Consider the following 10,897-nt stretch of genomic DNA (forward strand, 5'->3'; position numbering starts at 1 on the left):
TTTTTGCTAGAAAATGTAGGTGCTTTCTTATTTCATTGTACCTGTTCCAAATAAAATATTTGGCTCTTCTAGAACTGTCTTGAAATTTCTTGTCATTGTAAATGCACTGGCTTCAGTTTCTAACCATAAGAGATCTTTTTGGGAGTGTGTTGTCATTCTGTTCCTGTGTGCATAAATGTTACAACTTGTGTAGTGATGCGGTTGCTTGGTTTTGTCAGCAGCACTGATGTGCAGTCACTTTATCTATAGAGAAACAAGCATGTCATAACAGCTTTCTTCCCTTATACAGAAAAAATACCTTGTCTCTGGGCTTTCAAGACCGTCTCAATCTTCTCAGATTTAAATGCGGATTTCTTTTGTTTATAAAGGGATCTGGCCATATAAGCTTTATTTGTAAAACTCTTTAATCTATGAAATAGTGGAGCATCTAGCTTTCAAAATCCCTTGATCAAGGTTCTTCAGGTAGGCACTAGAAGTCCACAGAAGTCGACACGGTGTCCTAGTCGAGGCTGAGGAATGACTCGGAGTCATCTAGCGACACGCCAAAAGTCATCTGAATGGACAGGTTTTCCTGCCCTTTCCATACGCTGAGCTTGCAGGAGCGTGTGGTGGGCAGCACCGTCAGCTGGCAGTGGTGTGACAGAGGTATCAGCTTCCAGGCATCTTTCACCAACATCTGGAACCAGCAGGTGGTTTTCTCGATGTCCAAGTATGAGTTGGTGCACAGGGTGTTGAGGAGGCTGGGGCCTTGACATTTCAGCTCGTCCTCGCTGTGGTGGAGGAAGCACAACCTGTCCCTCAGCAGCTGCTCCCTCTTGCACATGCACTGGAGCTGCACACGGAGGCAGGATTCGCTGGTCAGCAAGTCCTTCGCGGTGTCCGTCTCCAATAAGAAGGCATGGCCGGGGGGAGGCTGCAGGGGCACCAGCAGTTGGTAGAGGACATTGTCCTCACGGGCACTCCAGCCTTCGTAGACATAGCCCATCATGATGGCCGGCTGCAGCCGTGGCTTGAAGGTCTTCCCGGAAAGTCTTCGGCAGCTACTAAGAAGCTCCTCTACCAGGTCCTCCACCAGCCTGCACTTGTCAGCCATGTACGGTGCTGGCAACCAGATGCGATCAGCCACACATCCAGCCAGATCCCCAATGCCGCCATAGTCATCATCATCATCGTCATCTTCTGCCTCTTCATCCTCATCTTGACGTTCAGGGCTGCCTTGCTGGCAGCTGCTTTCTGGCTTGTGGCTCCTTTTCCTGGTCCTCCAGCAGAGCCACAGGAGCAGGAGCAGGGCTCCTGCCCCGAAAGCAGACACCCAGAAGCACCACTGCTGGGAGGCAACAGAGAGCAGGACTTCTCTGGCCACCCCATTCTGCTCCAGGGTCTCCACCAAATCTTGCAGCAGCTGAGTCATCTTGTGGCTCAGCTGATGTCTGAGCTGCTGCACGACACAGTGCAGCTTCTCAATCATCTCCAGGGTGTTCTGGACAAAGTCCAGCACAGCCAGGATGAGGAACACAACGAGAGCCATGGCCTGTAGGACAGGGAAGAGAAGGGGTCTCAGTGGGGCTGGGCAGCAGGGAGCTCGTGGTGGGGGATGCGATGCGGGAGCCGCAGGGACCCGGGGGCACAAAGGGAGAGGGGACGATGGCGCTGGGATGTGCCCGTCCCCGCTCTGTCACAGTGCTCAGCCCAAGGTTCTCCCCCAAGTGGCTGGACCCTACTCCAGCCTGTGACCCCCCTACCCAGGGTTTGGCATTTCTGCCCCAGCCCTTGTCCAGCCCGGCCCCGCGTGTGTGCACCCACCGCTGGCCCAGGTTGCACTGCAGCCACCCTGCCTCTGGTGCCCCTGGTGACTGCCCTGCCCATTGTGACCCGTCCTCTGTGCTGTCACAGGAGCTCCAGGGGCTGGAGCAAACATTCCCCTGCGGGCCATGGAAAGGACCATGGTGTGGAGCAGCTATTTACCTGCACTCCATCAGAGAGATTGTGGTAGAGCAGCTATTTCCCTGTAGCTCAGGAAGAGAACCACGGTGGAGCTTGTCCTGGTTTTGTTACAAACACGTCCAGTTTCTCTTTTAGTGAATTTTCTTTTCAGCTAAGTTCTTCTAAGTAACTGCACTTTTCTGAAGTTGGCTACATGTTTTTGCAGACAGTAGCAATGGAATGCAAGGTGGCTGATAAGAATGCACATCCTGTGAGAGGGGCGTATTTGCAAGGAGGGGCGAACAGAACCGGTGACTAAAACTGACCAGCTAAGTATTCCATCTCATCCATGTCGAAACACCGTATAAAAGTGAGAGATCATGGAGGTCTCGCTCTCTTCAATAGGGCCGGCATCTGAAGACAACCCTGCCTGTCGTCCCTGTGGTCTGAGGCCTGGTTCCAGTTCATCCTTATCCAGTTCAGGTTTGCTGCGGAGTCCAGCCCAGAACTTCCGGGTGCCTGTCCTGCAGCTGCCGGAGCCGGCTCTGCTGTTGAGCAATGCTGAGCTGTGTGGGGAAATTCAAGATTGATTTTGTATATTTTGTATTATTTTCTCTATTTTTTTGTTGCATTAGTAAAGCACGTTTAACTTTTTTTTTTTTCAACTTGCAAGTCCCTGTCTCTTTTCCTCCTATTGCCTTTCCTTGGCGGGGAGGGCTTGGAGGGGGGAGGTTGACAGAGAGTATCTGCCACGGTTTATTGTAGCCCTGCAATTAAACGGTGACAAGCTAATTTTCTAAATGAAAAAGAGTGCCATTTGAAAGCAAATTTCAAAATTTTCTTAGAGAACCTTCTGGGGGAAGTTTTATTTTATTTAAAACTAATTGCTTAGCGTGACCTTTATTCATGAAAACATTTATTTCCCCTAGAACCTAATTATCTGTCTCTTCATAAATGTTGCCATATTCTTATATCAGTATTTCAAGAACTATAGAGATTTGGAAGTTTAAACTCTGAACTGGAATGGAAAATTTATGGCAAAAGCGAACCGAGCTATTGGGAGTTCAGGCCAATTTTGTTTTTTCTGCCTACCATCTCTAGGCAATGATGAATCGTTAAGACCTCCATCTCTTCAAAGATATCAGAGAGGCTGTGAGAAATAGTGTGTATAAAAGAAACCACATATCAGTAAATAGCAAAAGGACAACATGCTGTCAAATCGAAGTCTCTGACCCCTGATGCTAGTAAAGGAGATCAGGCCTCCAACTGAACTTACATAACTGTGAGGCAATATTACTTATGACAGCTTAAGGAGGAGGTCGAGAGACTGAGGACCATCATGGAGTGTGAAATAGTACGAAATAGTGGAGCATCTAGCTTTCAAAATCCCTTGGTCAAGTTTCTTCAGGTAGGTACTAGCATGGTAGACAATGGAGAGCAGTGGATATTGTCTACCTGGACTTCGGTACGGTTTTGAGACCACCTCCCGTAAGATCCTCATAGAGAAGCTGCTGAAGTATGGGCTGGATGAGCAGTGAGGTAGACTGAAAACTGGATGAACAGCTGGGCCCAGAGGGTGGTGATCAACAGCACAAAGTCTAGGTGGTTGGCCAGTAGCTAGCGCTATATCCTAGGGGTCAATACTGCATCCAGTCCTGTTCAACATCTTCATTAATGATCTAGATGATGGGGCACTGCACCTTCAGCAAGTTGCTGATGACACAAAACTGGGAGGAGTGGCTGATAGATCAGAGGGTTGTGCTGCCATCCAGAAGGACCTCAACCAGCTGGAGAAATGGGCCAACATGAACCTCATCAAGTTCAACAAGGAGAAGTGCAAAGTCCTGCGTGTGGGAAGCAATAGCTCTGAGCACCAGTACATGCTGGGGGTCACCCAGCTGGAAAGCGTTTTGGCCGAAAAATTCCTGGGGGTCTTGGTGGACACCAAGTTGAACATGAGCCACCAACGTGCTCTTGCCACAAAGAAGGCAAATGCTATCCTGGGCTGCATTAGGAGTGGTGTTGCCAGCATTTTGAGGGAGGTGATCTTTCCCCTCTACTCAGCACTGGTGAGGCCACACCTGGGGTGCTGGGTCCAGTACTGGGCTCCCTAGTACAAGAGAGACGAGAACATACTGGAGATTGTCCAGTAAAGGGCTGCAAAAATTATTAAGGGAGCTGAGCACCTGTCTAATAAGATACGGTTGAGAGAGCTGGGACTGTTCAAACTGCAGAAGGGAAGGCTCAAGGGGATCTTATCCATGTGCGTAAATACATGAAAGGAGGGTGCAAAGAAGATAGAGCCAGGCTCTTTTCATCACTGGCACAGGTTGCCCAGAGAAGCTGTGGAGCATCCATCTTGAAGATATTCAAAAGCTGTCTGAACACAGTCCTGGGCAACTGTCCCTAGATGGCCCTGCTTGTTCAGGGAGGCTGGACCAGATGACCTCCAGGGATACCTTCCAACCTGAGCCATTCTGCGATTTTGTACCCATTGTAACTGCTATCTACCACTAGCTGTAGACCTCTTCCTATCTTCTAGCACTACTCCATGTTCACTAGGCTTTTTCCGCATCACCACAAGTTTTACTTTCACTGCTGGAACCACAGCACAGCATCCCAGGGCATGCATCACAGTAGAAAATGCTGCCAGGCTCTTATTGACTCGAATGGCCCTCAGAAGTTTCCATTGGATGATGTTTGGAAAACATCTCTTTATACCTCTCTAGAAGAGCCTACGTAGTTTTCAATTATTTCCAGACATTTTGCTTAGATGAATCTGTTACTGTTAATAGCTCCTGGATGTGCAGGTAATCAGCAAATCTGAAATAATTTCAGGTACCATGCTGGAATGAGCAATGCCTTGTCTCTTGGCCTGAAGATGTTTCCCATTCCAAGCTGTGACAATATTAATATTGTTAAGGGTATTTCTTTTTATTCAGCTGAGAAATTGAATTGCAACAGGGCTCCAGTGGTGGTGGTGGGGTTTGAATCTGATTTCCAAGTGTAGAATGGAAGACACAGTGTAAGGATGACATCCAAAAATACGTGAAGTACAAGAAATTAACTTGGGCTTGTCCTTGAGCTGAAAATTTCTAATACAGCAAATGACATAATTGCTATCTAATAGACTAAATTCTGGGGAAAAAAATGTTTATGAGATCACTGGTAATTTGATATTATTACAAGATGGATTAATAAAACAAGTTGAAAAGAATTGGAAGTAACCTTAATTTTTCATTTGAGAGGATTGCAAGAAATCTGCAAGTTTGACTTCATTCATCTGAGCTGGAAGCAGAGATTAAGGCAGCCTTCTTGCCCAAAACACTGGTAATATTCCTGCCTGAAAGCAAAATAAAAACGACAGCTGCTCAAAAGTTCTCAGGAACTACCACAGGCTTTACTACGGACTGTTTTGATCCGGCTGCATGTGGAAGGATGAGAGATAGTCCAGATGGTGAAAGTGGCAGGAAGACCTCGGAGCAGTCTAAACAAACATAGCAGCATGATCCTGAGAAGAGATATTTGTGGGGTGCTGGATGAGAAAGGAGCTTGGTGGTGAAAACTCTTGTTGATTTGATTTTCTGTATGTTCAAGAAAGCAGAACTCTCTACATCCTTTTTAGTACAGAGAACTGTGCTGTAGATGAGGATCCTTCAGGATCTTTCCTTCTAAAATCAACTAATCTCCACCACATCCACACTTACATACCACAGAAACCTTTTGCGTTAGTGGGGATGAAATTGATGCCTGCATGCAATTTAGTCCCACAACTTATGCAGGTAGCACATCACTATAGAAAAAGGAGTAGTTGCATTAGATCATGGCTGCAGTTTTATAGACAGATTAGTGTTTGCTTTATGCCTTACAATGCTTTATGTCGCACACAATTTGCTGAGCTTAGCAAATATGTCCCGTTGGAAATGCTAAGCATAAATTATATAAATTATGAAGGTTTTACTAGCCCATTTATCCAGGTGATCTGGAAACTAAGAATCTTCATCCAGCTGATCTATGACTGAGATACCACAACTGTTTAAATTTGGGGAATGGGGAGGAATGTTTATCTAGTCACTTACATGATTTTCCATAAGAGTTATGGGACTAACTGGAGTTTACCCAGCAGGACCTTGCACGGCATTCCCCAAAAGACACAGTCAAGGAGGAAGGATTTGGGAATGGCTAATAAGGTTTTTTTAGCAGGTCATTCCCAAGTGATAAACTCCAGATAGCACTGTTGCTAGGGAAGACATAATATTTTCATCTTCACCCAACACCTCTACGCTCAAAGGATTTCCCGTGGCATAAACCAAGTCTTGCTGCTGAAACACACACAGCCAAGCTGGCCTCAACAAGAGATCAGCTTCATCTGAAGAATGCAATGGCCTTTTGCCAAAACACAGAAGAAAGCCACGTCCTGAAAGGTCCTGTAAACAACATCAGTAGTGAAAACTGAACTGAAGAATGTGAGATTAATGATGGAAACTGGTAAAATGTCTGGTAAAATAGAGATCTCTTAATACCCTTAAAATTACTGTTAGTATGTGGGCAGTCTGAGTGGATTGTACATCAGAACAAAAATCACTGTCGTCTACTTCCGGAATTTCTGTGACAGAAATCTGGCAGCGCTGTCTCAGTGCTGTTGGAAGCAGAGCAAGCATTGACTCAGGGAGAACCCCTCAGTGAAAGAGCTACTAGAGTTTATTTCTAGATCAGAAGAAAATAGCAACCGTACATTATTGAAAACCTATTAAAAAAAAAAAGAAAAAGAAGAGGTGAAGGTTCTTGTTATAACTTGCTACAGCATGTGTTCCTTGGGGTCTTTAGGGATGACACATAGTGCCGACGTGGCAATTTTAATGCAAAATAACAGTGATGGTTCGTTTAAAATCTTGGCCGTGTTTGGACTGGTTCTGAGTCTAATCAAAATGGTGACTGATTTTGTCAAATTTGGCTGTGTGAATACGCAGCACAGAACCACAGAACCAACCTCTGTTGGTTCACAGAGCTATATTTACAGATACATAAAACGCCATGAAGCTTTCCAGATTGTGCTGCAAAAAGACGTATCTGGAAAATCTAACAAGTACAGGCAAATGTACGTGCCTCGTTGGCTGGCAAACACAGTCATGATACTAGCATGTAACTGGAAGCTCATTTAAGTGGAGAGGGCCAATGGGCAGTGCTCCAGTAGTCCAGCAGTAAAAGATAAAAACACTCAATGTTTCAGCTATGACTGAAGAGCTGCTGCAGTTTCATAACAGCAGCTGCAAAACGCAAAACATGTGAAAACATGAGAGATCTACTTATAAAGCAGGGAGAACAACAGCAATAGCAAACCAGCTCAACAGGAAGCAGCAGAAGAAAGAAGACCAAAGCAAAGCAAGCTTCATGGATGCAAAGCAGGTAAAGAGAAAAGCATTTCCCAAAGAATATCCTGAGTTCTGTATAGAGTGGCTAAGCAGGCCACCAGGAGTGGCTGGAAGCAATATGTTCTGCTTGCCACTTTCTTCTACAGAAGAGTGCTGCGGGTGCAGAGGCGTGCGAGCTGGTTTCATGCCTGTCTTACTAGCTTGGGTACCAGACCGCATGAATGTGTCTACATTGCTGTTGGGATCAAAGTCCAGAGACAACATAAACACTTTCTCATTACTCTGAACCCCTGAGAATAACCTGAGCTTGTCATGTTCAAATAGATTTCTACACCTAGCTTACACAGATGTGTCTAGACCACACTCCAGCTGCAATAAAGAGCACAGCACTTGAAGGAGACCAGTAGTACAGTACTGAAGTTGTTCTCCACAGAGCCAACATGCGTGATTTGCTGATGTCCTTCCACTTATGGACTGTGCCCATCTGGACTAAGGCAGAGGGCTCTGCACAGCAGCTTAGGTACTCGTAGGGCTTACTAGTTTGGATAAAAGCCGTGCTCACAGAGCGCAGCACCTGCCACTCATAACTTTTCCAGAATTAGAAGTGTGATGCACATCACCCTAACTGCATATTAATTCCGCACTGCTAGCCGTGAAGAAGGTAACTCTAGTGAGTATCTGGATTTTTCTGTATTTCTCTCTACAACTATCTGAAAGGAGGTTGTAGCATGGAGGGTGTTGGTTTCTTCTTCCAAATAACAAGTGATAGGACAAGAGGAAACGGCCTCAAGTTGCACCACGGGAGGTTTCAATTGGATATAGGGAAAAGTTTCTTCACAGAAAGGGTTATCAGTCATTGGAACAGGCTGCCCGGGGAAGTGGTGGAGTCACCATCCCTGGAGGTGTTTGAAGGATGTTTAGACGAGGTTCTTAGGGACATGGTTTAGTGCCAGAGTTAGGTTATGGTTGGAGTTGATGATCTTAAGGGTCTCTCAATCAAAATGATTCTATGAAATGGTTCTATTAAATTGTCTAAACAGTTGATACAAGAGTATGGTCTTTGTCTCTTGCCACTTTCAGCCAAAAAGGACAGGATAGTCACACAGAGCTTTTATTGTAACAACAGTTTATTTTCAGGGAGGGCAGTGTTCGGCCCAGGCCCAACAGTCACATATCATACATATCGGGGCAGTTTTCCAGCCTGAGATGTCGTTCTCACTGGCCTGGGCTATCAATCCTTACACTCATAAAAAACATACTTCTGTATAACCTGTCCAAGACCCTTTAGCTGGGACCACACAACCCGCTGTTCCCACAGTGGTGTGGCTTAAGAGGGCCAGCAATGAACTCTGTGGGGTAAAAGGGCAAGGAAACACAGAAGTCCACACGGTGTCCTAGTCGAGGCTGAGGAAGGACACGGAGTCATCTGGCGGCACCCCAAAAGTCATCTGAACAGACAGGTTTTCCTGCCCTTTCCGTAGGCTGAGTATATAGCATATATGAGCATATAGCAATATACTTTGATTTCTCTTATTGAAGAACAAATTTCTTTTGTACTGAGTAATATTTTTAACATATCAGGGCATTCTGAATCACAGAATCACAGAATGGTACGCATTGGAGGGGATCTCAAAACATCATCTAGTTCAATCCCCCTGCCGGAGCAGGAACACCTAGATGAGGTTACACAGGAAGGCATCCAGGCGGGTTTTGAATGTGTCCACAGTGGGAGACTCCACAACCCCCCTGGGCAGCCTGTTCCAGTGCTCTGGCACCCTCACTGTGAAGAAGATTCTTCTCATATTTAAGTGGAACCTCTTATGTTCCAGTTTGTACCCATTGCCCTTTGTCCTATCATTGGTTGTCACCGAGAAGATCCTGGCTTTTACCTTCTGACAACTCACCCTTTACATATTTATAAATATGAATGAGGTCAACCCTGAGTCTCCTCCAAGCTAAAAAGAGGCTCCCTCAGCCTTTCCTCATACAGGAGATGCTCCACTCCTTTAATCATCTTTGTTGCCCTGCGCTGGACTCTCTCCAGCAGTTCCCTGTTATGTCCTCATAAAAGGCTATGAGGTTGGTGAAGCATGACTTCCCCTTGGTGAACCCATGTTGACCGCCCCTAATGACCTTGGCATATCCTTGATATGCCTCGAGATGGCACCAAGGATAAGTTGTTCCATCACTTTCCCAGGGACGGAGGTGAGGCTGACCGGTCTATAGTTACCCAGGTCCTCCTTCTTGCCCTTTTTGAACACTGGAGTGACATTTGCTTTCCTCCAGTCCTCAGGCACCTCTCCCATGTCCCAAGACTTGTCAAAGATGATGGAGAGTGGTCCAGCAATGACCTCAGCCAGCCCCCTCAGCACCCATGGGCGCATCCCTTCTGGACCCATGGATTTATGGGTGTCCAGATTGCCTAATTGCTCCCTAACCCAGTCCTCATCAACCGAGGCAAACTCCTCCATTGTCCTGCCTTCCTCTGGGGCCTCAACAGTACAGGGCTCCTCAGGACAGCTTCCGGCAGAGCAGACAGAGAGAAAGAAGGCATTCAGTAACTCTGCCTTCTCTGTATCTTCTGTCACCAGGGCACCCACCTCATTCATCAGTGGGCCTACATCGCCTCTAGTGTTAGTTGTATCTGCCATGTATTTGAAGAAGCTCTTTCTGTTGTCCTTGACCCCTCTCACCAGGTTTAATTCTAAGGAGGCCTTAGCTGTCCTAGTTGCCTCCCTACACCCTATGACAACAGCCTTATATTCTTCCCAAGTGGCCGGCCCCTCCTTCCATGATCCATAAACTCTCCTCTTCCAAGTGAGTTTGCCCAGCAGTTCCCTGTTTCAGCAAGCAGGTCTCCTGGCTCCCTTCCTTGACTTCCTATGTGTCAGGATGCTCTGATCCTGAGCGTGGAAGAAGCAGTCCCTGAATGCTAACCAACTGTCTTGGGCCCCTTCACCTTCAAGTACCTTTTCCCATGGGATTTCCCCTAGCAATTGTTTGAAAAGGCCAAAGTTGGCCCTACTGAAGTCCAGGGTTGTGATTCTGCTTGGTATTCTGTTCCTGCCACTTTCTTAGACAGTTTTACCATATGCTGCTTTTCTTTTTGCTAGAAAATGTAGGTGCTTTCTTATTTCGTTGTACCTGTTCCAAATAAAATATTTGGCTCTTCTAGAACTGTCTTGAAATTTCTTTTCATTGTAAATGCACTGGCTTCAGTTTCTAACCATAAGAGATCTTTCTGGGAGTGTGTTGTCATTGTGTTCCTATGTGCATAAATGTTACAACTTGTGTAGTGATGCGGTTGCTTGGTTTTGTCAGCAGCACTGATGTGCAGTCACTTTATCTATAGAGAAACAAGCATGTCATAACAGCTTTCTTCCCTTATACAGAAAAAATACCTTGTCTCTGGGCTTTCAAGACCGTCTCAATCTTCTCAGATTTAAATGCGGATTTCTTTTGTTTATAAAGGGATCTGGCCATATAAGCTTTATTTGTAAAACTCTTTAATCTATGAAATAGTGGAGCATCTAGCTTTCAAAATCCCTTGATCAAGGTTCTTCAGGTAGGCACTAGAAGTCCACAGAAGTCGACACGGTGTC

At 46.0% G+C, this 10,897-nt stretch overlaps 1 protein-coding gene across 1 annotated transcript; it reads right to left on the reverse strand.

Moving 5' to 3' along the window:
- Positions 1-499: 499 nt before the first annotated feature.
- On the reverse strand, positions 500-1,528 carry LOC135578292 (inositol 1,4,5-trisphosphate receptor-interacting protein-like 1). The gene has a single exon (XM_065049772.1). The coding sequence runs from the start codon at positions 1,526-1,528 to the stop codon at positions 500-502; it is 1,029 nt and encodes a 342-aa protein (XP_064905844.1).
- Positions 1,529-10,897: the final 9,369 nt, after the last annotated feature.

The sequence above is a fragment of the Columba livia genome, chromosome 1 (assembly GCF_036013475.1).
Source record: "Columba livia isolate bColLiv1 breed racing homer chromosome 1, bColLiv1.pat.W.v2, whole genome shotgun sequence".
Classification (NCBI taxonomy): domain Eukaryota; kingdom Metazoa; phylum Chordata; class Aves; order Columbiformes; family Columbidae; genus Columba; species Columba livia.